A 12,195-nucleotide genomic window follows, 5' to 3' on the forward strand; every position below is an offset into this window, starting at 1 on the left:
TTTCAAAGTAGTCTTGTCGTTCACAGTCCAAAAACCAATAATATATTTAGTTTATCATCATGTTTATATGAGAAACAGATTTTAGAGACTGAAACCAGCAAATACTTTGCATTTCAGTTTAAAATATGATTGAAATGATCATTTGATTATCAAAATAGTTGCAGATTAATTTTCTGTCAATCGACTATTACCATACAATAATAGTGTTTTTGACTTTTTTGACTCTGATTGAGACACAGTAGTCTATTTGTCTGATTATTGAAGGCTTCACATTAAATAAGTATACTCAGGTCTTTTCTCTCTGCAATAATAGTGTAATTTTGACCCAAAAATAAAAGAAGAGCATGTTATCTGTGATGGATAATTTATCTACTGCAGTATTCCAAGCACATCTCAAATCTCTCCCAAGACTGATTTTCAAAGTGTATTAAAGGCAAGTTTATGTGTGTAGCACATTTCAACAACAAGGCAATTCAAAGTGCTTTACATAAAGCATAAAAGGCATCAAAACAGAATATTAAAGCAACACAAGTAAAAAGACATAAAAACCATTAAAAAGTGTTAAAATTGATAATAAAAATGAGCTAAAAGGGAATAAGATCAGATAAAACAGGATAATAAAAGTTACAGTGCAGTGTAAAATATTAACCCTCAAATTTGGTTTGATAAAAGGCGGCAAACAGAAAATGATTTAAAAGAACTGAGAGTTGCAGCAGACCTGCAGGTTTCTGGGAGTTTGTTCCAGATATGTGGAGCATAAAAACCGAACGCTGCTTTGTCATGTTTTTGGACCTAAACCATTAAGTGCTTTATAAACCAACAGCATTATTTTAAAATCAATCCTTTGACAAAAAAAAATGAAAGAAAATCAAAGGGCGGCCTGGAAAGGTAGGAAATCAGTCTGGTATGTTTTGAAAAATGGTCAGCAACAACGTAAAATATACAAGATTTTTGATGAAAGAGCATAAACAAGCTTCAGTCGCTGGACCGTTATCACACTGAGAGTCCCATTACGTCCACTCATGTCGAGGCTGTAAAAAGCCCGGGAGGGTCGGCGGATCCACTGGGAGCCTCGACCTCTCTGACAGACTCTCTCTCTGCACATTATGCATCTCCACAGACAGAGGAAACCATAACCACCGGCGAGGGGCGGATCGGCTTGCTAGGAGACTGGCGAGAGGTGCCCCCCCCCCACCTCCCCTCCTCCTCCTCCTCCTCCTCCTCCTCTCCTCAGTTTGAGAGTGCGGTGGTGGTTTGTTTGTTTTGATGACTGCTCTCTCTCTCTCTCTTATAGTCTCTCTCTGGTAACAGATGATGATGAAGCTGACAAGATAAGATTAATTAGCTTTTACTCCTCGTAGCTGTTAAATAGAGGATAAATGTGACAGCTGTCCTTTTTTTTTTTTACCCCCTAAGTGGAAGGAGATGAACTTGAAATTTGCAAACCGGTCTTCAATTAATGGCATCAAACAAAAGAACGACTCTCATCCTATTTGAGGACGTTAAAATCTGAGGATTTAAGTTGTAGAAGAAGACTAAAATCAGTGAAAAGGATTAGAAAGCTGTTTAGTTAGCGACAGGTCCTGTTTCCTCTTCTGCATCTTACTGGTCTCACGTGAAATTTGTGACGGTTTGTTGGACGCGTCACAAATGTTGTTGTGTGATGTGATTTCTCTCAGATTTCAGCCCCCGACTCCATGACGCCCCCCCCTCCTTCTACCTTTCCACCTCCACCTCTTCATTTAGCTCATTTAGCTTGCTCGTGTAACATCGTGCTTCGTTACTGATGAAGACGCTCATACTAAATGTATTGTCATGTACTTGCTTGATTTATTAGTAAGTAGTGAATGTTAATGTTGACTTTTTATTTTTTATTTCTGCAGTGTTTAAGTATATTCAGTATAATTAAGTTATATTGGAGTGTATTGCCAGAGTTAGTCATGTAACTGCCAGATATTGTGGTAAATTATTAACATGCTGTGATGAAATTTGGGGTTATTATTATTTGTCTCTGTGATATCAGAAACTGTTCTCACACATCTTCTTTTTTAGACCCAGAAAACCTTCCTGTGCCTGTTTCTCTTGCTTTCCTGACTTTTTTCTGAAATCTTTCCCTTTCCTTTTTTTTTTCCTCCATCTCACCTCCATCCCAACTCTTTTTTTTTTTCTTTCTTTTTCTTCTACGTCTGCCAGGTTTTTACGCTGCTCGAAAGAGTCACAACATTAACGAGTGTGAGTCAGTTAGCGGCAAAGAGCCCGAACCTCCTTGAGCCTCAACCCATATAGCGGCAAAACTCAAGTGCTTTTTGACACCCCGCCTAACATAGTCGCTGTTCTGTGCTTTAGCTCAGCCCAAGCTACCTGAAACACAGCACCCTCTTCCTCGGTCTCTACCATTAAAGAAGTGATTCTTTAAGCAGGACGTGAGCTCCTCTGACACGTCGTGATGCATTAGCGACTCTGTGGGTTTTAAACGTGGGTTGGAGATGTCCGAGCTCATTAGCCGATGGTTAATGAGTTTTGGTCACTGAAAAAGAAAGACAGATGGCTTTTTTTTTTTTTTTTTTTTTTTTTAAGTGTGGGAGGAAAGTCACCACTCCTCAAAGACATCACTTCTCTTAATGGAACTGCTCCCTGTGTAAAAGAAAAACCATTTCTGCAAACTGGTCATGAAGGCATCACCTGGTGCTGACATCTATCTGTGCAAAACAAACCAAACAAAACACACCATACAAGCATTAGTGTCTGTATTGTAATTTGTTGTCTGACTGTCAGATCTAAAAGCGGATCTGCAGCAGGGATGGCTGGTTTCATTTGGCTGCATCACGCCCAGGCAGAGGCATTCATGGCCACGCTACTGTAATCTGCCCACGTCTCCGCTTCTGTCTGAGGGGGTTTTTTTTTGTTCACTGAGGCAGAGCTGACGGCTTACTGTCTGCACTCTGCTTCCTCCGACAGGTGCCTGAATGGACCAAATGCAGCAGCAGGGAGAAGAGGAAGGAGAAGAAAGTGGAGAAGCCGTTCTACTCCGACTCAGAGGGCGAGTCTGGGCCCACGGAGTCCGCCGACAGTGGTAACTTCAGGGGGTTTGACGGCTCTGTTTGCGCCATCTTGGCACCTTCTTATTCTTGTTTTGACAAAGTTTTCAGCTCACGTGTGTGTGTATGTGTGAGTGTTTGAGTGTGTGAGAGAGAGAGATGGAGTCCTAGAAAAGGTAAGAGTTGTGAAACTGATGTTATCTGACAGCCAGTGTGGATGAGGATGTCAACTGTTTTGGTAATCAATTAATTGTTTAAGTCATTTTTTAAGCAAAATAGCCAAATATTCTCCGGTTCCAGCTTCTCCATTGTGAGGATTTGCTGTTTTTCTCTGTTTTATATCAATGTAAACAGAATATATTTTGGTTTTTGACTGTTAGTCAGACAAAATAAGACATTTGATGTCATCTTTAAGGACACAGTGAAAATGTGATGGACATTTTTCAATATTGTCAGACATTTTATTGACAAAATGACAAAAATAAGAGAAACCAATAACAAGGAAATAGTTGTTAGTCGCAGGCCTAAAGTTTAGACGATGTCTTTTCATGGACACTCATTTAAAATCTGTCATTCTCTCCTAATTGGAAACGTCAAAATCAAAACTAACAGGTTTGATCTTTCGGGCTCATCTTTACATATTCCCTCGGTGTGTTCTTGTCAAAAGTTTATATTGAAATAAGACTTTTCAATAGCCAGTGAAAATTGAATTTACATAAGAGGAAGGAGAATAAAAAGAAACATCAGCAAACCCAAATGTCAGTTTTTTACAGTTGCAACTTCTTTGCAAAGATTGAAAAGGTTGCTTATTTAAAGCTGCTGAGTTTTGGTGGCAGCTCATCACCTAGAATCCTTTTTTTTACTGCATCCACAGTTTGCACCAAATTATCAAAAACAAAATCAAAACATGTCATCACGAGGTGTCGCTTAAAGCTGACTCCGTCTTTTCTCAAAGTCAGGATGTACTTGATGCACACAGCAGAGAATAAGAAACAGAGAATCTGGGATGTCAGTTATAGATGTTGCTTAAGATTTGACATGTCAGAGTGTGTCTGGTGCATCAGTAATATAAAGTCACGGCAAAGTTTAGATAATTTGACAGATTAGGACGTTACTTGTATTCAATTGACTGGTTCATGAAAGGATCACTGGGTCCTTTAGTCTGTAAAAGTCTGTTTTTCTGTATAAACTTGCTGACCTGCTCACAGTCTGACCCCGACTTTCCCCTCTTCAGAGTCGGACTCTGCCAGCGACTCGGAAAGCGCCAGCGCCAGCGAGGAGAGCGGGTCAGGATCGGAGAGCGAAGAGAGTGAAGAAGGCTCCGAGTCTGAGGAAGAGGAGGAAGATGAAGAGGAGAAGGAGAAGAAGAAGAAAAAGAAAGAGTTTAAGAAGGCAGCGCAAGAGAGCGAAAGGTAGCACATGTTACAGTTTTTAGTGTTTAATCACGATCTTGATTTTATTCCTTTTCATGCATTTTAGGTCTTAACATCAAGCTGATAACACACTTAAAACATCTCATTTTGTGTAACAGCATATCAAACTCTTTGTTTTTGTTCCAGCGAGCAGAGCAGTGAAGAGGAAGAGAGGAAGCACGAGAGGAAGAGTAAACAGCGTAAGAGCGACTCTGAGTCAGAATCTGACGAAGAGGATGAAAGCGAATCCGAGAGCAGCCAATCAGAGTCTGAAGACTCCGAGTCTGAGACAGAAGTCAAAAAGAAAAAGAAGGTACTGAAATGAATCTACATGAATTTAAACCATAACATGTTATAATAAAATATAAAATGTAGCTGTAAATAAATAAACTGTCTTCTTATCATTGACTTATGAACTAAACCTTCCAGTGTTTAGACTGCCCCGCTTTCACACACGAACGTAACATGAAAATCAGCATCTATTCATGTCACTTTGGTTTGCAGGCAGCTGAATCTAAACCTCCTTCCAAGCCTGTCAAAAAAGAGAGCAAGAAAGAGAAGAAAGAAATGTCTCTACTCGACCTTGATGACTGTGAGTTTTTTCATCTGTGTGCTTTCTGCTCTGAAAGAGAATGGAAAAGTAATGACGCTCACTCTAGTAAAAAGTCAAGGACATTTGCAACCATGCAACTATCTCTAAAAACCCCACAGTAACAGTAGGTGTACTTGACTTGTTGCTATGCCAACTCTTCTGGCAACTAGATGTGGGAAAATGTAAATGTGTTCCCACGAGAGATAATATAACAAATGGATGAATGCAGTCAGGTCTGACTTTCTGATGAATGTAACACGCTGTCGTCTCTTTTCTCAGTTGAACCCGCTCCCTCTCCTCAAGTGACGCCCGTCAACTCGTTCCTGTCCAACAGCCTTGTGACCGACCTGGAGGGATTATCTTTGTCTGACGCTGTTCTCTCCCCGGCTGTAAGTACCCAAAATATCAATTATCTTCCTGGTTGGTATCTTTTCTCTATTAGACAAATGATGATAGACAGATGATAACTGGGAAGATTATAAAGTAAGAGAGTCTATTGCAGCAGGATACTGACTGACTGACTGACTGAAAAGATGGCTGTACAGAACACATGTTCCTAATATCTGTCTTTGCTTTTGTTTTATGGAAGTCAAAGTGTCAAAGTCAACCAGATAGTGTAAAGAAAGGAAACTTTTAGTAGCTGATGTATTCCAATATTAACCAGACGACTGCACTCTTTTATCTGTCAAATAAGACTTTGGCTTTGTCCAAGTTATAACCCACACTTCCAACTCACCCTGCCTTTCACAATGAGAGCTTATTTGTGGTAAAATAACTCCATGAAGGAGGTTAGGGTGCCGACCATGAACCTACGTCTGGTTCAAGTTCGGCCAGAAACCTTTATTGCACGTCATTTGTTGTCTTTCTCCTTCTCCTTCAGTTTCTCTCTACTGTTAACTTTCAAATAAAGGCTTAAAATGCCCCCAGAAATAATGACAAATAGAACTCGATTCGATTTGGTTCTTACTCTTGACCTGAACACATTACTAGAAGCTGACAGCAGAACAGAAAACATTTCCTAAATCCGGCAACGAGGTTGTGGAGAGGACGGATTTCCTACTTTAGTATTCATAACATGATCTGCATGACACAAACACTCTTGATAAAACTCATGAAGACTCAGACTGGGATGATTTAAAGAATTAGATTGAATTGAATGGTTTCATATTTTTATCGTCATTGTTTGCAATAAATTCAAATGGAAAAAAAAAAGCTGTTTTTGGGGCTTTACGTGATATGAATTTCCGACTCCCATGCCAGATCAACAGCAAAGTCAATTAAAGGATATTAAAATACTGATCATCTGCTGATGTATTTGGCTCATTTTACTTCCTAACTCATGAACTCATTAGTAACACTGCCTGTGAATATCCAGAGAGGATATTTCCCTCAAAAAAAAAGTAAAATGAAGCGCAAATTTTAATTAATAACCACCATTTCTAAAAACTAATAAAACGGAAACAGTCTCAGGATTGTTATTACGTGCTGTCAGTCCTGTGAGGTTCTTTCCCACCATCCTAGTAAAGAACACAAACAGTGTCATTCAGTGATGGTTAATGATTCTTCTTCTCTTCTCTCTACAGACCATCGCTCCCTCCAGCGCTTTGAAGAACTATGAGCTGCTGCACCGCATCACGGGCGAGGGTCTGTCGGTGGAGTACTGCTTCAGCCGACAGCCGTTCAGCCCGGACGCTAACATGGTGGCGGTGCAGATGCAGTTCACCAACAACGCCACCTCCGACACCAAGAACCTGCACATTGAGGACGTGAAGCTGCAATCTGGGATGAGGGTCAAAGAGTTCCCGGAGATTGGTGAGTTGCGAAGGTCCAGTGGGGAAGGAAGTTTTTATTGTGATGTGATTCAAGCAAGATCACCGATATTTGTGTTATTAATAAGAGTAGAGGTCTTAAACGCTGCCAGTAGGCCCTTGAGGCTGCAGGATTCATTGAACCTCAGCTGCTGTTCAAACCAGTTCTTTTCAAGCATAATCTGGCCCTTAGATCGAATAAAAACATACTGATAATGTCCTGTTCTTATAGCTTTACCAATAGTGGGGATAAACTGTTGTGTGATTTTCTCTTACATATATACTGTTATGATGTAAACATGGTCAAAGTTCCAAAACTTGAGGTGAATGTATGTAAAAATGCTTCCTGCAAGTCCGAAACCAGGGCTACAGCCTGCTCTCAATGCTCCATTTGGAAAGTTACCTCTACTTCCCCATCGAACTGACGTCAGATCATTCACACACTCGTTCCGTAGACTTTGTTGTTAAGGTTGTTCCTTGAGTTGGTCTCATTGTCCAGTATTTCAGATCAGATTTGGGCTCGAACATATACTGATGTATTTGAGAGGTTGGTATTAAAGAATGAGAAAAAGAAGTGAAATTAGACTACTACTGTTTGTTTATGTAGCCTCCTGAGGAAGCTTCTGGAAGCTGATCAGAACAGAGTGGGCTTATCAGGAGGAGGGCCTTAAAGAGACAGGAGATAAAACAGCTTGTTTCAGACAGAGGCTGAACTGAGGGGCATAAAAAGCCAGTATAAGATAAATAAGGAGTTTTTATAAATCTGTAAATCATGCAAATATATTCCAATAGAGGCACAGATTAAAAACATTAACCTGGAAAGGTGCATAATATGTCCCCTTTAAGAGTTGCTCAAGAGTAAAGGTCAGGGGTCATGAGAAATAAAATGCTTTACCAATGTGTTCATGATTGTTGAAGAAATCTTCTTAATGGAAAAACTGACAAATATCTTATATAACTGGAAGAAAGAGGGGGGAAAATGCACTTTATACAAGAACAGAAATATGTTGCAAATCTTCTGTTGAGTGTGCATATGTTCTTATGGTAATTTGTCTGTTACATGTTAGTAATTTTTGTGCACAAAAAGTCTCTTGTTGTATTTTTAACAGCTGCTGCAAAGTGGGTTCCCATTAAAGGGACAATGAATCGGTTGATATAAAACATTACAGTCAATTTGTACACAATAAGTCTCAAAATCTAAATTCACTTGGTGATGATTTTAAGCTATTTTTGGATCCATACTGATTTTGTCTCTTTTCTAGTTTGAACACATCACGTATTCAACACCTAATTCAGAATTAATATGTAGTATTTGTAAGGCTTAGCTTAGATTTTTCAGTAAATCACACTGCACGGTCTGCAGTGCAGGAGTCATTCCTCATAGATCAAAGCGCCTAAGTTGCTGACTGAAGAGGTTTACGTCATTTTATTTGTGCTTGTGTTGACACTGATGTTTTATTTTTCCCCCGTCTGTGTTGACAGAGCTGCTGCCAGCAGGCGAGACGGCCACAGCTGTGATGGGCATCGATTTCTGTGACTCAACACAAGCGGCGAACTTCCAGCTGTGGTGAGAAGCATCTTGTTTTTTGAACACGCACGCTCCCTTGTTTCGACACCCTGCTGCCCGGTGAAAGTATAAACAGAAGTGACGCTGTAACAAACCATTTCTTATGAATCTGCTGAGTCATACTTTGGTCGGGCTTGTTGGCTTTGCGTGTGTTTGCAAGTCAAGAGAAATACACTTTAAGAGTCAGTTTCACCTTCATGCTACCAGGATGTGTACTCTGTGCTGCATCGGGGAGAGCAAAACGCAGTCAAGTGTAGTTAAGGATGTCGTTGCCCTTTTAGAAAAATAATCCTTAGAACTGTTTGTCTGCTTTTTCAGCACTCACACCAGGAAATTCTTCGTGTCGATCCAGCCGCCAGTCGGAGAGCTGATGAAGCCTGTTTTTCTGACAGAGAATGAGTTTAAAAAGGAGCAAGGTGAGTGATAATAGGAGATGACTACCATCCATGTAAACTACTATTCCCATACTGTATTTCCTTTCTTCCTACGTCGCTCTAATACATCGTTATTCTGACGTTATTTTGTGCATCTGCTCTCGATGGCTCTGAACTGTTGACTCTGACTAATAGTAGTGATTTAAGCTGCTGTAAATAAGTATTCTAGCTAAAAAAGGCATTTGAACGTCATGATTTGTTTCCGCAAATCAATTCAGTGACTCCAGAGAAAACATGCCACACCTTAGTTGATCAAAGAGTCCGATTTGCACATTCAATATGAAAATCTACACTAGGCAAACAGGTTTTTAAAAAAAAGCACAGAAGAAGATGAGATGAGTGCCTTTGTGTCATGAGTGTAATGAAAAATATGCATCATGGCTATTGATATTTTCTCATCATCGGCATTTATTTTAAGAGTTTGTCCTTTTCATGGAAGCTGCAGACACATTTTATGTAAAGTGCTTCAATAAAAATGAAACTATAACGTTGTATTTACCTTAAAATAAATGCAACACCTGTAATTAGACAGGTGACATCATTCATGCAGTGTATTTATGCAAGTTTAGTCACATTTTTAAGTCTTCTGTCATCGTCTGGTAACAGACATAACGATTACCAATACATAATCACATGAATAATCACAGTATTGCATGATGTTTGTTTATTTAAACCAGGAGCCTTGATCGCCTTTTAAGCTGTTTGCTGCTCAGTATTTTCATTTGGACACCAGGGCAGGAAAAAATAACTGTTTAGTAGCTGTACTGGCCACTAAAAATACATCAAAATCCAGGTTTTTTAAAAAAAATCCATATGATCCAAGTGTTTGGTGGAGCAGCAACAGACAATATTTACTATAGCAGCATGTTTCTGGAGTTCATTTCACATCCTGACTAACACTGAGAGCGTTTTGAGCTCAAAGTGACTCTTTAAACATGTGTCGTATCCACGGTTCCTCCCTCCTGGTACTGTCCCCAATAGAGACGCTATTACACAATCTAGGTAAGTTGGCTTTGATAGATTTGTTGTTCCCAGCCGTCTGTGTGCCCACCTGCCTTTTAGCAAACCTCAACCTCACACAAACCCATAGTCCCTCTCCTCCTCCCTCCTCCCTCCTCCCTCCTTCCTCCCTCCTCCTTCCTCCTCCCGCTGTCTCCCCCCGTCCTCTTCCTGCCTTGATAATCAACACTCGCTGCATCTTCCAGGTCTGTAGCTGCAGACAGATTCACCTGTGCTTTAACCTGCATCTTTATAGAGGCCGCTCACACTCTGCTCCACCGGGAATGACTGGAAATGCTCATCCACTGATCTTGATTCACTCGTCCAGCATCGTGTGAAATAAATAAAATAAACAAAAGCAGGGCAGCAGACGATCATGTTCATCGTGTTCATGTTTCTGTTACCTTCGCTTTCAGACTGCTGATAATCACTGACCATGTGGGGAATCTGAAGTGTTGCGATGCATTTGTTTTGTCTGAATTGTTTCATTATTTGGTGATTTGCTGTTTGAATCACATCTAGACATCAAGGTTAAAACTGGAATAAATGTTGTTGAAAATCCAATCTTTTTTTTAGACATCTTGATTTTCAGTGACCAGGGCTGCAACTCAGAACAACATTCAATTGATTTGCAGATAATTTTGTTTGGATATCTTTTTTTAAAGTGACTTTTTTTGGCATTTTTCACCTTTATTAAAGAGCTGAAAGTGCAGGGAGACATGAAGCAGGTGTAGAGACAGTTTTATAACATGCAACAAAGGTCCATGGATGTTGTGATAACGTGTTACACTTCTTATTCAGTTCAATTTATTAAAAATGTTGTCTATAAAATGTCAGAAACTTGTAAAAGATGCTCATCTCAATGTCCCAGAGCCCAAGATGGTGTCTTTAAATCGCTTGTTTTGTCCGATCAGCTGTCCAAATATAAATTTATAGACAGTAAGTCCTCACATTTCAGAAGCTGGAGATGTTTTTCACTTTTGCCTGTTAAATGATGAAAGATATGACAAAGTTTTAGGCTACTAAATTAATCGACTAATCATCAATCACAGTTTGAACCTGGACTTCTAACGCAACGGTTCACAAAATACATTTCCATTTCCATATTTTTTTAAAAGATGATTAACTTTCATAACATTTCACCACATAAAAAAAACAACATTAACATGTAAGTACATTTTTATATTGTTTTTTCAAACATATCAGAGCTGAAATATCAAAATCAAATTTGTGATGAGACAGTTCACGGTTGCTGGTTGTCATAGTAACAAAACATAAGCCTTTTACAGATGCACAGCAGTCAAAACAAGCGATGTAAAGATTTGTCACAGTTAAGAAATTAAATTTAAGTCCTCGACACTCTGAGACGACCAAAAAGAACCAAAATTGTGAACGTGAAAGCCACTTTTTTTTTGTAATGCAAGCAGCAACAAAACAAACACTATGAAGTGGTGCTGTTATTTATAAAAGTATGGGAAGCACTGGTCTAGATGTCTTTGTACTTGCAAATCACCAAATAATTGTTTACCGAGAAAGAAGAAAGCTGCATTAAACCAGGCTGGTTGTGCATAAATTTGCCTTCTTTGTGCTGTGAACTGAATCACTTGACGACTGTGTTCAGTGGGAAGCATCAGGACATCCCAGTTTAAGCTTTAGTAGCATTTTGCAATAATTGATGTATTAGCATCAATTGGCTAGAAGACTGTAGTGATACACATAGAGATCACTGTAGTGTTAGGCCATACAGTATATACAGTATCTGTGTGTAATAGTGTATATATCTGTAGCTGGTTGATATCCTGAAAAATATATAAATATAATAATATATAAATATGTCTTTATTGATACAAGCAGCACTCTGTCCTGTTTTCTTGTATTATTAATCCTTGTTTTGCATTTTATGCTACTGGGAGAAAGCAGATGAGCAGCAGCCAACTTTAGAGCTTCCCAGTTTGACCAGTGCTCTGCTCACTCCCCCCCCCTACAGGTCAGCTGATGGGTATGAATGAGATCACGGAGAAGCTGACCCTCGACGTGAAGTGCCGGGACGAACACGCCATCGTCCAGAGGGTGACCGCCGCCGCCAACCTCAGCAGAGTCCCCTGCGGTTCAGATAAGGAATGCAGGTGAGGAGATCAGCCGTAACTTTCCCGCCAAAAATCTCCTGCATTGGTGAAAGTGTTTTATTTACCAGACGCAGGATACAACAGGCAACAAATCAGGATTGTAACTGAGATACTGAGAATTCAAGATTCAAGATTCATTCATTATAATTTTACAACACAAGGTTGTATAACGAAATGTAGTTTGTTGTCCCTTAATGCTACTCACAAAAACAGAAATGA

At 39.6% G+C, this 12,195-nt stretch overlaps 1 protein-coding gene across 3 annotated transcripts in view; it reads left to right on the forward strand.

Moving 5' to 3' along the window:
• The window catches only part of LOC121898035 (AP-3 complex subunit beta-2), a 48,768-nt gene that overhangs the window by 33,994 nt on the left and 2,579 nt on the right, over positions 1–12,195 (forward strand). For all 3 annotated transcript variants that reach the window (XM_042412911.1, XM_042412912.1, XM_042412913.1), the window contains exons 18-26: positions 2,959–3,073; positions 4,273–4,450; positions 4,598–4,763; positions 4,955–5,042; positions 5,322–5,431; positions 6,626–6,854; positions 8,333–8,417; positions 8,736–8,833; positions 11,838–11,976. In XM_042412911.1, the coding sequence (XP_042268845.1) occupies positions 2,959–3,073; positions 4,273–4,450; positions 4,598–4,763; positions 4,955–5,042; positions 5,322–5,431; positions 6,626–6,854; positions 8,333–8,417; positions 8,736–8,833; positions 11,838–11,976 (1,208 nt within the window). The remainder of the gene's footprint in view (positions 1–2,958; positions 3,074–4,272; positions 4,451–4,597; positions 4,764–4,954; positions 5,043–5,321; positions 5,432–6,625; positions 6,855–8,332; positions 8,418–8,735; positions 8,834–11,837; positions 11,977–12,195) is intronic.

This window comes from Thunnus maccoyii, chromosome 5, assembly GCF_910596095.1.
Source record: "Thunnus maccoyii chromosome 5, fThuMac1.1, whole genome shotgun sequence".
In the NCBI taxonomy this organism is placed as follows: Eukaryota; Metazoa; Chordata; class Actinopteri; order Scombriformes; family Scombridae; genus Thunnus; species Thunnus maccoyii.